Source organism: Schistocerca americana, chromosome 1 (genome assembly GCF_021461395.2).
Source record: "Schistocerca americana isolate TAMUIC-IGC-003095 chromosome 1, iqSchAmer2.1, whole genome shotgun sequence".
Lineage (NCBI taxonomy): Eukaryota > Metazoa > Arthropoda > Insecta > Orthoptera > Acrididae > Schistocerca > Schistocerca americana.
In genome coordinates, this window is record NC_060119.1 from 319,623,282 (window position 1) to 319,642,820 (window position 19,539).

The 19,539-nt window shown below is 38.9% G+C and overlaps 1 protein-coding gene across 1 annotated transcript in view; it reads left to right on the plus strand.

Moving 5' to 3' along the window:
- Positions 1–19,539, plus strand: part of LOC124598192 (DNA helicase MCM8-like) — a 182,060-nt gene that overhangs the window by 38,526 nt on the left and 123,995 nt on the right. The window contains exon 4 of the mRNA XM_047135984.1: positions 10,792–10,945. Coding sequence (XP_046991940.1) covers positions 10,792–10,945 — 154 coding nt within the window. The remainder of the gene's footprint in view (positions 1–10,791; positions 10,946–19,539) is intronic.

Consider the following 19,539-nt stretch of genomic DNA (forward strand, 5'->3'; position numbering starts at 1 on the left):
TGCAATAGTTGCAGGGGCAACAGTCTGGATGATTGATTGAACTGACCTCATAATGTCGACCAGAGCAGCATTGCTGTGCTGGTACTGTGAATGGCTCAAAGCAAGGGTAAACTACAGCCGCAATTTTTCCCAAGGGTGTGCAGCTTTACTGTATGATTAAATGATGACGTCTTCTGAGGTAAAATATTCCATTCGGAACTCCTGATGGGGACTACTCGGAGGCTGTCATGAAGAGAAACAAAACCGGCATTCCACAGATTGGAACATGGAATGTCAGATCCCTTAAATGGTAAGATAGATAAGAAAATTTAAAAATGGAAATGGGTAGGATAAAGTTAGATATAGTGGGAATTAGTGAAGTTTGGTTGTAGGAGGAACAGGACTTCGTCAGGCGAATATGGGGTTATAAATACAAAATCAAATAGGGGTAATTCATGAGTAGGTTTAATAACAATTTTTTTTAAAAAAAAAAGGAGCATGAGTAAGCTACTACAAACAGCATAGTGAACAGATTATTGTGGCCACGACAGACATGTAGCCCATGCTTACCACAATAGTACAATTGTACAAGTTTATATGCCAACTAGCTCCACAGATGACCAAGAGATTGAGGAAATGTATGAGGAGAGAAAAGAAATTATTCAGATAGTTCAGGGAAGCAAAAATTTAATACTGATGGGGGACTGCAATTTGAGAGTGGGAATAGGAAGAGGAGAAAAAGTACTGAATTAATACGGACTGGAGATCAGGAATGAAAGAGGAAGCACCTGGTAGCATTTTGTACAGAGTGTAGTTTAATCGCAGTTAACTCTTGGGTTAAGAATCATGAAATAAGTCTGTATATATGGAAGAGACCTGGAGACACTGGAAGGTTTCAGATAGATTATATAAATGATAAGACAGATTTAGTAACCAGGTTTTAAATTGTAAGATATTTCCAGGGGCAGATGCAGACTCTGACCACAATTTATTGGTTATGAATTGTAGATTAAATCTGAAGAAATCGTAAAAAGGTAGGAATTTAAGGACATGGGACCTGGATAAACTTAAAGAACCAGAGGTTGTGGAGAGTTTCAGATGAAGCATTATGGCACGAATGACAAGGACAGGGGAAAGGAATACAGTAGAAGAAGAAAGGGTAGCTCTGAGAGATGAAATAGTGAAGCAGCAGAGGATCAAGTAGGTAAAAAAGACAAGGGCTAGTAGAAATTCATGAGTAACAGAAGAGATATTGAATTTAATTGATGAAAGGAAAAAATATAAAAATCCAGTAAATGAAGCAGGTGAAAAGGAATACGAACATCTCAAGAATGAGATCAATAGGAAATGCAAAATGGCTAAGCAGGGATGGCTAGAGGACAAATGTAAGGATGTAGAAGCATATATCACTAGGGGTATGGTAAATGCCGCCTACAGGAAAATTAAAGAGACCTTTGGAGAAAAGAGAACCATCTGTATGAATATCAAGAGCTCAGATGGAAAACCACTCCAAAGCAAAGAAGGGAAAGCAGAAAGGTGTAAGGAGTATATAGAGGGTATATACATGGTTGATGTACTTGAGGACAATATTATGGAAATGGAAGAGGACATAGGTGAAGATGAGTTGGGAAATCTGATACTGAGTGAAGGATTTGACACAGCGCTGAAAGACCTAGGCCAAAACAAGGCCTGCCCATCAGAGCTACTGAAAGCCTTGAGGAGCCAGCCATAGCAGAACTCTTCCATCTGGTGAGCAAGATGTAAGAGACAGGTGAAATACCCTCAGACTTCAAGAAGAATATAATAATTGCAATTCCAAAGAAAGCAGATGGAGTCAGGTGTGAAAATTACTGAACTCTCAGTTTAATAAGTCATGGTTGCAAAATACTGACATACATTCTTTACAGACGAGTGGAAAAACTGGTCGAGGCCGACCTTGGGGGAGATCAGTTTGGATTCCATAGAAATGTAGGAACCCGCAAGGCAATACTGACCGTACGAGTTATCTTAGAAGAGAAGTTACGTTTATAGCATTTGTGCACTTAGAGAAAGCTTTTGACAATGTTGACTGGAATTCTCTCTTTCAAATTCTGAAGGTGGCAGGGGTAAAATACAGGGAGCGAAAGGCTATTTACAATTTGGACAGAAGCTAGATGGAAAACAGTAGTTGAGATGGGAATGAGACAGGGTTGTAGCATATTCCCGATGTTCAGTCTGTATATTGAACAAGCAGTAAAGGGAAAAAAAACATTTGGCTTAGGAATTAAAATCCAGGGAGAATAAATAAAAACCTTGATGTTTTCTAATGACAGAAGATCAGTGTAATGGAATGGACAACATCTGGAAAGGATGATATAACAACAATGTCACAAAAGCAAAATGAGGATAATGAAATGTAGTCGAATTTAATCCGGTTATGCTGAGGGAATTCGATTAGGAAATGAGACACTTACAGCAGTGGATGAGTTTTGCTATTTGGGCAGCAAAATAACTGAAGATGGTTGAAGTAAAGAGGATATAAAATGTAGACTGGCAATGGCAAGGAAAGCATTTCTGAAGAACAGAAATTTGTTAACATCTAGTATAGATTTAAGTGTCAGGAAGTCTATTCTGAAAGTATTTGTATGGAGTGTAGCCATGTATGGAAGCAAAACATCAATGATAAACAGTTTAGACAAGAAGAGAATATAAGCTTTTGGAATGTGGTGCTACAGAAGAATGCTGAAGATTAGATGGATGATCCATGTAACTAATGAGGAGATACTGAATAGAATTGGAGAGAAGAGGAATATGTGGCACAACTTGACTAGAAGAAGGGATCAGTTGGTAGGACATGTTCTGAGGCATCAAGGGATCACCAATTTAGTATCTGAGTGAAGCATGGAGAGTGAAAAACATAGATGGAGACCAAGAGACGAATACACTAAGCAGATTCAGTATGTAGGTTGCGGTAGTTCGAGATGAAGAGGCTTGCATGGGATAGGGTAGTGGAGACCACAACAACAATAATGTCCTCATGTCAATCAGTCCCTAAAGTTTGTACATGGTGGAAAAAATCAACTTGTATAGGGAGTCCCAGGAAAGATCAACATTCAGGGATATGACAGGAACAATCATTCAAAGTAAAAAAGACTAGTAAACATGGGCTTTAAACTGCATTCTTTAAGAGTTATGAGCAGTTCTTAATCTTCAGTACTTTGAAAGAGATCTCTTCTACTTCAAACTCATTGCTTTCCATGTTTTGACAGGTGGTGGTATAGATCAAAACAATGAAAATTAGTCTAGTAAACCTGGAGTCTGAAGTGCACAGCTATGAGCACTTGTTCATCTTTGCTACTGTGAAACATCTACTGAACAGGTGCTTACAGCTCTTAACATGTGCATTTTAGAGTCCATGTTCACAAGACAATTTTTTCTTGAATTGGTCCATGCTATCACCTCTCAAAATATGAAAAGCAAAGAGTTTGCAGTAGAAGATGTTTCCTTCACAGTATCGAAGATGAAGTGCTCATAGCTCCTAAGGTCTGCATTTTAGAGCCCATATTTACTAGACTTTTTTTGTTTCAATTAGTTGTTTTTGTAATATCCATGAATATTGAATGTTCTTCCCACCCCCCACCCCCCCCACCCCCACCCCCCACCCCCCGGGTCTCTTACACACACACCATTTTACTTACTTACTTCCCTTCTTTTTATCTGTGCATTCTTTTGTAACTAAGAGTGGGATCACCTCAGTTTTATCAGTATTTTCTAAATGTTGTGGTTATAATACCAGGAATAATCTTTTTTGCCCTTAATCAACTTAACTTGGCTCTTACTTATCCAGACTAATATACATGAAACATTCAATCTCTGTCCACAAATATTTCAAGTCCACCTCATTCAAATTAAGTAACATCCATTCCCTTTTTAAGTAGGGTTCTAGCAACTGTGTTTCTACTCCGACAAGATAAAAACTCTCCTACGGATTTATTGATTCCAGTAACCATTGTGGATACTGATACCTGCATCTTTGCAGACACTATCCATGGAGTTTAAAGTATTTCCGTCAAACGTGGGCTGTCAAATAGTTGCTCAAGAATTTTTTGGGGAAAGTGTTCAGAACTACTTGGCAAGACGGCCTTGCCCATACATCTGGCAGTAAGTGCATAGAAATCAGCCTGTGCACAGTGCATTAAAGTTTCTTATTACTACTATTACTTTATTAGGTTACTTCTGCATTAAGTAACTTAGACTCTCTTTGGAAATGATCATATGCCATTGTTGGCCGGGAGGCCTCATTCGGGGAGTCAATGATGATGAAAATGATGATGGACACATGTCCCCTGCTGGGAATCGAACCCGGGCCCCCTACGTGGTAGGCAGTAACGCTACCGCTACGCTATGGAGGCGGATTAGACTCACTTTGAATGATTCTGCAACTGTTGTAGCAGAAGCAGATGGCTGGTGAAAGCATTCTGCCTAATTAGAGTGCACTTAGGCCGGTAACAAACATCAGGTTAAGTTTACAAATATGACTTATTTTTGACTTCATTAGATGTGATATTTTTATTTATTGCTATAAACACACCCCTTTCCCGATAATCCTGCACGTCTTTCGGATATAAAGTCCATGTGTGTTAAATATTTTAGAACTATCTTCTTCACATTTTACCCAGCCTCAGTACCAAGTATACTTTGGATTCCAGAGCTTTGCTACAAGCGATAACTGTTAGAATCTTTGTATTTTCAATCTCTGTGACATGTTGGTGATGTGAGTTTGTTTTTAGTATGTAGATTGGCGAGCATTTTTCAAATGACTTCAGAATTTCACCTAGCCTTAAAAAGAAAAATTCCAATATTTTGCTAACCAGGTAGCTACTTTCACTGTGTGGTGCAGCTCTTGGCCATGCAGGATGGGTCCTACGGTTCTGCATCCCATAGTGTAGGTCCAGAAATCTGTAGTGAAGAATGTCACGTAATAACCAGAGTCTCTCTAATACTGCAGATGGTAAGTTTCACTTGCTTCCTGTGAGCAAAGCCAGCAGTTTTCATCATTCCTACCAGCTACCTATAGGAAGTGGTGATGGCCTCAGAACCCAACTGATAGGCATTACTGGTACTGACATGAGTTAAGACCTGTAGTTAACTCGACCGTACACCATTGATCTGGTACCACCACATATTGTATGCGTCCCTAGCAGAAGTAACAGGTATACAGGGGTTTCCTTCCTGGCCGTAGGTGCTGTATTCCTAAGGGATCAGTAACCTGCCTAACGTTGAAATTCCGCATAGATATAAAAAAAGATGTCATTCTTACATGCTTGTGCAGCTTGTTAGCAGCATGTTAATGCCATATATTGTTATTGCAAATGAATTACTAGCTATGTTAGCTAGACCCATCCTACATTATGTAAACAACTCTTTCATAACCGTCAGAGTGATGTCCTTTTTTTCTGAGGATTCTTCTACAGCAGTTGTAATCTATTTTATTATGATCTTGTTGTATACAACTAAGTCTCTTAGCTTTATTTTTGCTAAATGTCAGTTTCTATAATCCTTTTATGGCAGTGACTGCCATAACAATCGAAGCCGACAAAATGCTGAATGCAGTCTATTGCTGCAGCAGTTTAATGCTGCCTATGCTGCTGTAGAAGAGTTGAGACAATCGCTTCTTTGTCGTTAAGCTGTGAGCAACACAAGATACACTTGATTACAGCAGTAATGATGGACTCTCACCATGGTTTATCATCTGTTCGAACACCTACAAATGGCACTTCAAAGTACAATGTATGACTTGGTAATCAGTTCCATGTCAGTGCTTTTGGTGGCTCGCACTTCATTTTATAGTTTGACATAAAGCTAAGATATGATATTTTAATGTAAATATCGAGATTCTGCAATTTCATGCTATGAGACTGAATTGTTGTAGACTGCAATAGTACAAATATTGTTAACAAATATCTGTAAGGCACCCAAAGCCTTTGCAAAGCCTACAATATAAAAAAAAATTTAGAACTGGTTGCTGTACCAGAAGCAGCTGAGGTTTAGTAGCAAAGTGTTCATGGTGAAGTCAGAAGTTAAAGCAGTTCAGATAGTTTTATTTTTTATTATTATTTTCTTTGCCTCCTTCTTCAGATTCAGGATTATTCATTGCCCAAAAAATTTTATGCAATTGATGCCAATAGCAATCCATAATTTTTGTATGTGACCTGAAGTTATTACTCTCCAAAACATAATCAATTAGAAAGAATGTCTGTAATTTGAGAATATAACAGAAATTTACTTGATTGCCTGTGCAATTTTCAGAACAATAGCCTTGCACATCGTTTGTATGTTTGTAGCATGAGTGGGCACTTAATCATACTGCTGATGCCCTCAGTGTGTGTAGTAGTTGAGTTCCTGTTTGTATCTAACAAGGGGATCTGGCAGACTGGTCACCCTCTTTGATTTTTTTCAGTTAATAGTACTTGAAGGTTAGTGACTGGACATCAGTTCTCTGTATCATGTATGACACAATTATCAGAAGACTCGAAAAAATAGTCTTGAAGGTAAAAAAAGTTCTGAGCATTGTTAAGGACAATACATGCGTAGTTCAGTAACAGATTCACCATCAGCTCAGCATGTAGCATAACCAGATTGTAATCACGAAGTCCACAGTCAAATATTGCATTTCTTTACTTTTCTTTAATTCCACAATTATTAAAAACAGATGAAAGTGTTAATTATCAAATGTTGAATTGTGATTTTTAAATAAAAATAACATATTTTTACTACGGGACATGAAAATAAATTAAAATTTGATAAAGATGTGCGAAATGCCTTTTTGTTTGTTGAATGGGGGAAAATATCTGTTTGATGTGTCACATATTAGTGCCAAATTTTAATTTATTGGGAATACTCACATTTTCAAGCAAACAATAACTAAAATTAAACAATGGAAACTCCAGGCAGGAATATCAACAATGTAGAAAAAGACAGATTACTATTTTAGCCGTGTGTGGCTCGTGTTCCCGCCATCACCTATTTTTCACCCTGTTTTTAACATACTTCCACCTCACTAAATTAATTTAAATTACTACTGTCACTAAGTTGCTGCTTTGCTTGATCGTGAGCGGCGTTAGTAGTGTGTATCGATATATTCCCTCTCGTTGTATCTTTCCTCGACTGCTATTACTTCCTAGTCGTTGTCTGTCGCAAACCAGCTCGGGTTGGGGAGTTCGAGTTGCGAGTTCAGATCTGCCAGTCAGTTGGAATGCGTCTGGAGCGCAGTCCGGACCTCCCAGTCGGGGAGTTGTAATGCGGCACTAGTGCAGTCGGTTTGGAGCAGCAGTGAGCTCTGCGTCGACATGGCTCGCCCGACCATTGCCGCCACGCATCACTTGAGCTGGGCCATGGCCTGGGTGGATCATCGGTCGGCCAGCCAGTCACCGGCTTGCAGCAGCAGTGAGCCCTGCGTGGACATTGCCTGCCCAACCGTTACTGTTGCGCATCACTTAATCCAGGCTTGACCTGTGGTGGAGTGTTGGTCGGTCAGTTGGGCCGAGGACATCACCGTGTGGCATAGTCGAGTGGGTCGCTGGTGGTCTTTGCACAGTGTCGGACTCTGTGTGGAGCTGTCCGATCGGTACGAGCATTGTCGCTCGCCTTCCCAGGGCGTGAAGTTTAAGTGGTTTTGAGCTTTATTTTGTTGGTTCTGGAGTTGCTGTTGTGGAGGTTTTCCTGTGAGCAACAACGAGTGAAGTGTTCGAGATAGCCACCATCAGGTGGAATTGATTAAATTAATTTATTCATAGTTTAGTGCACCAGCGGAATTTTCTGCCTTGTGGCCATTAGTGTTCTGGTTACTTGCCCTGGCCGCTAACGTAAGTTCAGGCAGTGTTCATTTTGGGTGAAGTTAACCGTATTATCTTCTTTCATAGTTAGTGAACCAGTGGAATTTTCTGCCTTGTGGGTGTTACTCTTCTGGTTACCTGCCCTGGCCACTAACGTAATTTTTAGGCAGTGTCTTTTCCCCACCGGTTGTTGCTGCCCAACATGGTGTGTAGTTTTGGCAGCTCAGTTCACATACGCATTTGTTTTGGGATAGTGACACTTGTAACATTTTGGGGCCTTGAATTCTCATGTACTCCATCGTGGCAAGCAAGCAGTTGGAATTGACAGCCGTGTCTGTCTGTCTGTGTGTGTGTGTGTGTGTGTGTGTGTGTGTGTGTGTGTGTGTGTGAGAGAGAGAGAGAGAGAGAGAGAGAGAGAGAGAGAGAGAGAATGGTGTGTGTTTTCTCATTCACTGATGAAGGCTGTGTCCGAAAGCTTTATGTAAATATATTTTAATTGTTCCTGTCTGTAACTTGATGTGTCTTCTTTACGATAAGTAGCAATCTTTATTTTCCTACATTGTTAGTAATTAAAATTAAAACCATGTTTTATTAGAATATTATGATTCCATTTTTGTTAACTAACATTTCCATTTGTTAATAAATATGGAATTAAAAATAGTATGCTACTTGCAAGATTCAAATCAGCATCTTTTTCGTTACATTCCAGTTACACTGAGCTACCAGTGAATTCAGTAACTGACTACAGTTGTTTTGTAACTATTAGCACTTGCTAATCTTCAGAGGCAGTTTTTTCAACTTACTTTGAGAATTGCATCATACTGCTGTAAGGAATTTGTGTGTGGGCACTGACATAATTATCCTATAAATAAAAATAAAGAAGAGAAATTTGTTAACATCGAGTATAGATTTAAGTGTCAGGAAGTCATTTCTGAAAGTATTTGTATGGAGTGTAGCCATGTATGGAAGTGAAACATGGGCGATAACTAGTTTGGACAAGAAGAGAATAGAAGCTTTCGAAATGTGGTGCTACAGAAGAATGCTGAAGATACGGTGGGTAGATCATGTAACTAATGAGGAGGTGTTGAATAGGATTGGGGAGAAGAGAAGTTTGTGGCACAACTTGACTAGAAGAAGGGATCGGTTGGGTTTTGAGGCATCAAGGGATCACAAATTTAGCATTGGAGGGCAGCGTGGAGGGTAAAAATCGTAGAGGGAGACCAAGAGATGAATGCACTAAGCAGATTCAGAAGGATGTAGGTTGCAGTAGGTACTGGGAGATGAAGGAGCTTGCACAGGATAGAGTAGCATGGAGAGCTGCATCAAACCAGTCCCAGGACTGAAGACCACAACAACAACAACAACAACAAATAAAAATAAAAAAATCAGAGTGGGCGACTCCATTAGGTCCCATTGCAAGGTTTTTAGATTTGATACTATATGTATACACACATCAAAAAACGTTTTCCATCACCTCAGTTCAGAGAGTTCTGGAACTGTACTGAAAATTGGAAAAGAGATCAACATAAACATCATTTCTGCCCTTTCTCATGAAAACCACACATCGCATGTTGTACCATCATACAGTGAGACCTTCAGAGGTGGTGGTCCTGGTCGCTTTGTGCACACAAGTACCTCTAATATCCAGTAGGATGTCCTTTTACATTGATGCATGTCTGTATTCGTTGTGGCATACCATCCACAAGTTCATCAAGGCACTGTTGGCCCAGATTGTCCCACTCCTCTACGGCGATTCGGCGTAGATCCCTCAGAGTGGTTGGTGGGTCACGTTGTCCATAAACAGCTGTTTTCAATCTATCCCAGGCATATTCGATAGGGTTCATGATGGCCACTCTAGTCGAGTGATGTCGTTATCCTGAAGGAAGTCATTCACAAGATGTGCACGATGGGGACGCGTGTCGTCGTCCATGAAGACGAATGCCTCGCCAATATGCTGCCGATATGGTTGTACTATCAATTGGAGGATGTCATTCACGTATTATACAGCCATTACGGCACCTTCCATGACCACCAGCGACGTACGTTGGCCCCACGTAATGCCACCCCAAAGCAGCAGGATCTCAGACAATTGTCTGGTTGAAGGCACATGCGACACTCATCGGAGAAGAGAATGTGATGCCAATGCTGAGCAGTCCATTCAGCATGTTGGGCCCATCTATACCGCGCTGCGTGATGTTGTGGTTGCAAAGATGGCCCTCGACATGGACATTGGGAGTGAAGTTGTGCATCATGCAGCCTATTGCGCACAGTTTGAGTCTTAACAAAACTTCCTGTGGCTGCACAAAAAGCATTATTCAACATGGTGGCGTTGTTGTCAGGGTTCCCACCGAGCCATAATCTGCAGCTAGCAGTCACCCACGGCAGCAGTAGCCCTTGGGCAGCCTGATCGAGGCATGTCATCGACAGTTCTTGTCTCTCTCTGTATCTCTTCCCTGTCCGAACAACATCGCTTTGGTTCACTGTGGGACATCTGGACACTTCCCTTGTTGAGAGCCCTTCCTGGCACAAAGTAACAATGCGGATGTGTTTGAACCGTGGTGTTGACCGTTTAGGCATGGTTGAACTACAAACAACATGAGCCATGTACCTCCTTCCTGTTGGAATGACCGGAACTGATCGACTGTCAGAACCCTCTGTTTAATAGGCGCTGCCCGTGCGTAATTGTTGTCATCTTTAGGTGGGTTTAGTGACATCTCTGAACAGTCAAAGGGACTGTGTCTGTAATATAATATCCACTGTCAACATTTATCTTCAGGATTTCTGGTAATGCAAAACTTTTTTTGATGTGTGTGTGTTTATTTATCTCTTTTTCTTCATACTGTAGTGCTACTGCAGTATTGCTGCACACCCATGTAAAACATCTTTACAATAAATAAATAATAATTTATTTTTAAATGAGAATATTATTATTATTATTATTGTACTGTAGATTATGTGAATTGTAAAAGTATTTTGCCAAGTCATTTGTATATCTTAGGTTGTGTCGGACCAACTCCAAGCTAAGCTGCAGCAGCGAGTAGCAGCGGGATTGAAGGCTCCAGCCCAATCATTAAGTGTTCCTACAATCAGAGCTCGGTTGATAAATTATGAACCAGTCATACAGTTAAAAAATTTGAAAGCAAATTATTATGGTATGTAATTTAGTCCATATATCTATTTTCTAAATAGTGACAAGTTTTGTTCTGCATTTGGCTTCTTTCAGCTTGTGGCATTTGGCATTATACAGAGATTTTATCATATTGGTTAGAGACATAGGCTGAAGACAAATTGCACTGAAGCATCGTGTGGAAAATTAGTTGTAATAAATTATATATCCAAGTTAGTATTGGTAATTTATTATTCGGTCAAGGATCATTTTACAGTTGTATAACATTTGTTAGGTAGCTTAGTATAAGGAAAAATAGAAGTCACTTACACAAACATGGGAATATACTCATGTATTTAATGAGGAGCAGATGGTCACCATGGCTTTCTTTGCAGAGCCATCCCGTCAGTTTCCTAAAATTATTTCAGAAAACCACAGAAAGTCTAATTAAAGACAACCAGGCAGATCAAGAGCCTCTGTCTTCCAAATCTGAGAGCATACCTATCATACAGTAATATTTGTACATCCCTGCAAGAAGGGAGCATTGTAAACATTAGATGCTAAATGAACAGTGTGTTGTTATTTTTCAGCACTTTTCAATGCACACAATGTACACTGTAACAATAATTAATTCTATAATAGACCAATAACAGCATAAATGTATTACATAGTTATTTAAATGATATTGATAAAATAGTTAAACAGAATGACTTGATGGTTACATAATAGTCCCGTTTATTAATAGTTCATTTGCAGAAGAAATGTTGAAATTTGTCGTGTGCTCGAGGAACCCTTGAGAAGAGTAAAATCCTTTACTTTTCATCCATTTTACAACACTTAGTTTTAAATTTATTTATTGGCATTTTCAGGTAGTTTGTTAAAGTAGACAAGGGCAAGAAATTTTTGTTGTTCTGTGTTTTTGCCAGCCTTGCGTATGGTATTTTGATTGTATACCAACTTCATCTGTCCATCCCTACATTAAATTGTGTTGCACCTTTCAATGTTGGTATCACTTTTGATTAGTGTTGTGTCATCTGCATACTACATTGCATCACTTGGTACAACTGTCGGTCAATCATTTGAATAAGTAACAAAAATGAAAAGTCCAAGAACAGATCTCTGAGGTAGGTCTACACCTTTTTCAACCAGAAAACATTCTGACTTTTCATTATTTACCTTTACTAACTGTCTTTTACTTTCCACATAAGGCAGCATTAGGGATATAGGATATAGCAGTCTTTTCACCTTTATAGTGGTGTTTTTGATAAGAATATTGTGGGAGGCCATATCAAATACCTCCCTTTAGTCCAACAGTGTTGCACAGATTATTATTGTTGTTGTTGTTGTGAGATTTGGATGGGCAGTTTAAGGGTTTCCATGCTGATGAGAATGGTGACAGGTTGGAGAAGCTGAAAATTGAATAGGTTTGTGTGTTCATGGAGATGATAATGGAAAAACAAGAGTTTTTGGTTAAGTTCTTTTGTTGTTTTCGGCATTTGTAGTAATAGTTCTTCATAAAAGTTGATACTGTTTTTCCTACAAATTTTGGGGGCTTTCCAACTTAATCGAGCTAGTGATGATGCTGGTTTGCTGTCTAAGGCAAGATATTTATGACAGCTAAAGTTGCAACTACATAACTTGACGTCAGGATAGAGGGCCCAGACTTAAGATTACAATTCTGATGCAATATTTTAAGGCTCTGGGAATTCTAATGGCAGGCTACTACGACCCAAAACAAGTTAAGAGTGATGCCGTTGTGCTGTGCCGATTACACATTGGCCACATGAGACTCAACCGCGAGTTCCTTCTGTGTCAGGAGGGTACTCCTCACTGCAGCTATGGTAGCCTACTGATGATAGCGCATGTTCTTGTTGAGTGCGCCCTGCTGACCAATCTGTGGCCCACTCTTAGCTTACCTACCTCTCTACCTCAGGTGCTTGTGGATGACGTGACAACCACTACTGCTAAAGCATTGCATTTCCTGAGGGAGAACAGATTTTACTATCACACTCACACTCTTCTGCTTCCAGTGTTAGGGATGGCTGTGGGGGCGAGAGGCCCCCCCCCCCCCCCCCCCCCCCATGTGGCGGTACCCGCCAAACAACGGCAGAATCCTTTCTTTCCATCTCACCTTGTTGTGCTTTTAGTCCCCCTTGTACAAGATGCTACCTGGTTTATCTCTTTCCTTTTACCTATTGTGATACAACTATTGTCACATCCTTTTAAACTCTTTGACTTGCTTATGTAGTTTGAACAGCCTAGTCCCCACTGTGTTAGCTTTTTACCCTTTGATATGTTTCTCCCATGATAAGGATGGACTGATAACCCCGTTGTTTAGACCCTTAAACACATAATCATCATCAGCATTTATAACGGGCTTTTCTGAATGCAAAAATTTCTTGCAATGACGTAGGGACATGTAATTGTGTTTAGTTTTGATCAGTGATGAATATTCACATTTTAATGATGATCGGCAGTAACAGAATGACGCAATGAGACTTTTAAATGTGACTATATGAGAAATAGCTGACGGGTAAAAAAGAAGGGGGAGGGGATCTAGAAATGGCACTGTTAGGTGAAATCGAAAGAGTAAATAAAGATATAATCTCTATGCCAGTTAAAACCATTAAATCTCTACATGAGTTAATTTTCAGAACAGTTCCAGATGACAGATGAAATCAGAAATTGCTTGGAGAGAATTTTCTGGTTTTATTTTTCAGTCAGTACCTGGTGAACTTGAAGGTAAGAAGTTATCCACTAAAGCATTATTTTCAGAAGTGGAGTTGGGAGCAGTCTGCAGTATATTGTGTATAGATAGTGGGACGAAAAATAGATATTTGTTGTTATGTATCCAACATTGGCAATCTTGCAGTGAAAATTAATGATTACATTGAATGTTAAGAGGTTGGTGCTGGTGGTGATGAAGAGTTTGCATTCAAAATGGGTAGTGATAAAAGATTTTTTTTAAAAAAAAAAGGTCACTTCATCATGTTGAGGATGCTCTTAAGTCATGTGGTGGTGGTGACAGATATCCAGTAAGAAAGTGGATCATGGACTTCAAGGAATCGGTGTTTTTGATGGGTTGGACTTGACTGAAAATGCTTGATTTCACACAAAAATCAGTAGAAATTTTGGCTAAGCTGTTATTTCTTGGCAGGAAGGAGCTTACATTGTGGGCTGCACTGAAGAAAGCTTTGCAAAAATGTACCTCATTTGTGAGTCATTCAGGGCAGTTTCAGTTCAGAAAAGTTCCACTGCATTATCAAATTCACCTGCAGTGTTCCTTTTTTTGGCATTGGCTTGAGAGAACATCATAAATTATGTACGTGGACAATATTATAACACCAACAAAGAGTGACGATGACGCACTTCAGCAGCCTGGTCCATTCGGTCTTGTATATGAGCAAAACACACCTCAAGAGGAGAAATACAGTACTTAGGAGCTTGAAGTTTTAGCTATTGCTGATGCCTTAAGGAAATTGCGGATGTATTTACTAGGAATACATTTTAAAATTGTAACAAAGGACTTGTCACGAAGAATAACAGAATGGGCTTTTGTCTTGGAAGAGTATTCCTACACCATCAAACACAGACGTGGTTCTGTGGTGAGACATGCAGATGCCTTAACTCACTGTACGAACATACTGCTTGTCTTCACAGATAATTAGGAAAGCTCAAGCAAATGATGTTGGTTTAGCAGCAATCAAGAAGAGCCTTACGAAAACTTTTCAATGAGAGATAGGATCTTTTCAAGTTCCATAACGGAAGAGAGACTTCAGTGGTTCTGCACACTGCGTAACATGAAATTGTCATGCTTGTAAATGAGAAAGATCGTTGTGCAGTTAAGTGAACTGAAGAGGAAGTAAAACAAGGTTGTTATATATGGATTGTATTGGACCGTTTCAATCAAACACAAAGGATAAACAGCATTCTACATATTATTGGTGCACTTACCTGGGTATATTCTGTAAAGGCTTCAAAATCAACAGAACCTATTAGTAAGATGGAATTACAGAAAACTGGTTTTGGGAATCCACTCTGAGTAATTACCAATAGAGAGAATTGCTTTACTTCTCAAGAATTCGATGATGGCTGGATTACACAAGGAATTGAACATATATTAATAGTGACAGGACTCCTCGACCCAATGGGCAGATTGAGAGGATCAGTTCTACTTTGACTAAAATCACTACTAAGCATAGTATTGATAGCCCTAATGAATAGTGTAAGTTGGTGTCATCAGTTCAACGTTCCATGTATTCAGCATACTGCAGGAGTATTGAGAAAAAGTCATTTGGACTTTCAATAGAAGTTACAATGCATATACAGACTGATCTTTACATCACAAAATTGTTAGATGAAGGAATTATTAATTCATTTGAAGAGAGACACAGTAAACTATAGGAAGAAACTTAGCTACAAATCAGTAAAATTCAAGAAGAAAACCGTGCTAGCTTTGGCCAACATCAGAACAAAGCCTCAGAGTTTAAAGTTGGTGACCTGGTGGCAATAAAATGAAAACAAACTGGACCGACATTAAAGCTAAAGGCAAAGAATCTAGTATCCTTTCAAGTTACAAGAATTAAAAAAAAGTGATAAATATGATGAAGTGCATAGCTTGGCTTCCTTTCTCTCTTCAGGCAATGATGTTTCAGTCTTCTTCTTTGATTTTTCTGTGTACCAACCGGTCATTTGTGAATTCCATTTTCCTGAATGGTTTCACCAAGATATTGAAAATTGTGGAGCTCATTTGATTTTGCCATATTTTGTCTCCAAGTTTGGTACTTCTTTATTCCAGGTCATGTACTCCATCCTTTCAAAAGCTATCTGGAGACTGACTTTTTCTGTGGTTTTTCAAGAGTTCAGTCTGTTTTTGGGCTGAGAAAATGTCGCAAGTTAGTACGGCAAAAACATCTGCAAATGGTAGACAATCTATATTTAACTTGTATCTACACTAAAGTAATTGGCTGGTCAGTTGTGAGTACTGATTTCTATTTCATCATTCTTGTATCACTTTCTCAAGGACACAGTTGAAAAATAATGAAGACAACCCATCTCTTTGTGTTCCTCCTGTTTTGATTTTGAAAGGATCTGAGTGTTCTCACATAAATTTAACCTAGGACTTTGTGTTTGTCAGGGTCTGTTTCATTATTGCAAGTGTTGTCAGATATAAAGCTTGTTCTTTCAATATTTGAAAGAGTGATTCAGTGTCAACTGAGTCATAGGCTTTCTAAAATCAACAAGTGTCCAGACTAAATTTTTCCTACAAATTCACTGCTGCCTTAGGATTAGCTTTAGGTTCAGGATTTGTGCTGGATGTAAAAGGTCTGGTCTGGATCCTGCCTGCTATTAATTTTTGGTTTAAGTTGCTTCTGCACTCTATCAAGAAGACACTGAGATTGCATTGATGCTAGTGAGATTGTCCTGTACTTATTTACATCTGTTCTGTTTCCCGTCTTGTTTAACAGGTGAATAAATAATTTTTTTTTTATTCTCCTGGAATTTGTGCTAGTTGCTAAATGTCTTGCCTGATTCTGAAGATTTCTTTTATAGTGTTTCAGCCTGCTGATTTCGGGATTTCTGCTACAATTCCATCTTTCCCTGATGGTTTATTGTCTTTTAGTCTTTTTATCTGTCTGGTCATATCTTGTTCATCTGGTGGTAATGAATTATGGTTAGTGTCCTCATTGATGTGTGTCAGTTCTGGTCAGTTAAGTAGTTCTTCGAAACACCTGGCAAGTTTCTTGTAGTTTTATTGATTGTTTAGAACCAGTTGTCCATTTTCTTTCTTGAAGCAGTTGCTTTCAAAATCCTTCTCAGTTTCAAGTTATTATCATTAATTGTTATTATTATTATTTTCAAAATAATTGTATACTTTAGCTATCATACTCTCAACTGCCTTGACTGCAGAAGGGCTGGACTCGAACCCATTTTGTTAAGAGCAAAGTAAAGGGTTTGGCAATGAAACCTCCCTCATTTTAATAGGTTGTCACAGAAAAACTAAATATGATAGAGAAAAATTACTTTTGTTTATGAAAAATACATACTTTCCTGTTTTGGATTATCTGTTTTTAAAAATTATGTCTGCTAAATGACATCCTCCATTGTTGGCACATTGATGTAGTCTGTCCTGAAAGTTCTCTATACATCTTCATGCCATTTCTCGTGGAATGGTTGCAGTGCTGTGGGATGATGTTTGTATACTAGAGCCTTTAAGCATCCCCAAAGAAAAAAAATCACAAGACAATAAATCAGGTGACATTGAGGGCCACACGGCGTCTTCTCGCAAAGAGACAAGATGACCAGGAACCAACTCGCACATTTCCACAGAACGTCGTGAGGTGTGGGATGTTGCTCCATCTTGCTGGAACCACACTTCTTGATCTGCAATAATCTGGTTCAGCCTAGGTTGGAGGAAGGTCTCTAGCATGTGACAATAACGCTATGAATTAACTGTTACCGTGTGGCCACATTCTTCAAAAAAATATGGTCCCCACACAAAACACTCAGCAATGGTGCACCCAGCTGTCACATGAGGACTGTGTAGTGGTCGCTGATGAATTTCATGAGGGCTGCAGCCCAGTAGCAGAAATTCTTTTGTTTACAGTTCCTGATAAGTGGAAATGGACCTCATCCAAAGAAATAAAGTGTGAGGTGGAATGTTTTGAAGGATTTCCTCACACACAGCTCTGCAAGTTTCAAAATCTGTCTCACTTAATTCCTGAGTGACCATCATTTTGAAGGGGTGCATATGAAGTTCTCTATGAAGAATTCTTCTGACACTCCTATCAGGTAATCCCAGGGCAGCTGCACGTTTAAGTGCTGAATGCGTTGGTGATTGTTGCACAGACACTCTCACATGTGCCACATTTTCCGGTGTTTTTGCAGTCCAAGGACAGCCAGTAGGTTTTCTTTTCAGTGCTGGACCTGTCTTTCTAAAGTTTGACACCCACAGTTGAAAAGTTTTTCTATCTGGGACCCGATCATGTCGACCCAAGTTCGAATCGTCTCCGAAATGCTCGCCGAGTACTAATCACTAATTACGAGTAAATTCCTCAACAACAAACACATGATGCTCACTAAGCCACACCATGATGCACAGTGAAAATGGCACGCACACAACATTCAAACAAAACTCACTCCACAACAGTATCCTCAATACATCTCGTACGCTGGCTACATCAAATGTGGGAGGTTTTATTGCCGGACCGTGTATAATGTTAGATTGAAGCTATTGGCTCGTCTGTTTACACATGCAATATTCTGTTATATTTTAAATTACAGTTATAAGTGATGTAGATAAGTGATTCAGACATTCTGGATAATTACCTTCATTCAAGAGGTCATTGATTTTTTATTTTTATTTGTTACCCAATATATATTGAAACAGACAATTTTACATTTCAAGTTTTACATCACGTTTAATATTTTACCATATTATTGTTTGAAATTTGCATAGTATTGTCTAAGTGATCTTGTGCCCTTGAAAATAGTAAGAAACACTATTCACACTCCATGTTATACGACTCTTCATTATTTACATGCTCTTTAACAGTTTTAAGAATACGAAATATTGAATTTTTATTTTCTTCTTAGCTTAATTGTTACAGTAAGTGATGGGTTTGAGCAATAGATGGGGGTAAGGAGATTTGCTGTGCATATTTAAATTCCTTAACACTGTAAATACACTTATCAACTAATAATTTATGAAGATGCTTCTCAAAAGTATGATTAGGCAAATCTTTCATTGATAGTGGTAGGTTGTTATGTAGATTCATTCCCATGTGTTTAAAACTACTTTGAATCTTGCGCAGTCATGTAAATTCTACATCCAGTGTATTACTGTTTCTAGTTTCATGGGAATGGATAGCTGCTCTGCAAGGTATAGTTTTTTGTGAAAAGAAGACATGTTTTACTATAAAGGGAAGGTACAATCAAGATGTTTAGTTCTTTATAAATCTTTAGACATGATTCTCAGCTTGTAATTCCTGTCATTGCTCTTATAGCTTTCTCCTGCCACAGGAACTCTGTTCTAGAACCAGGATAAATGCTCCATACTTATTGCTTATTGCAGATAAGACCCATAGAAGGCATAGTAGGAAGATAGTAGCAGCTGTTTACTAATGTTTTTAATTTGCTTAACAAAAAGACTACTCTAGATAATTTGGTACACATAACTGTTTGGTGTGGCTATTTCAAGTCAGTTTGGAATCCAGGTGGCTCCTGAGAAATCTAACAATGTCATACTCGTGTACTTTTTCAGTTGGTTGTGCAGGAAGAAGTACGTAGTTTCCAGCTTGCTGTTGTTTATTATAAGCCTGTTATTGTTGAGCCATGTGACAAACTTTTCGAGCATTGCTTTTGTTTTTTCCCCTCGCCCCCTCCAAGTGGTTATCTACAGTAATCAGGGTAGTGTCATCAGCATATATTATGGACTTCTGAGGTAAGAAAGCAGGCAAGTCTTTCATGTGCACAAGAAAAAGAAAGGGTCAAAGTACCAAATCTTACGGTAGACCTCTAACAACTGGTAGGGCATTTGATTGATGGTTATTTACCATAGTCACCTGAGATCTGCTAGTCAAGTATAATCTAATTACTGCCAGTTTTTTGTTCTTGATACCATAGCATTCTAGCTTTTAT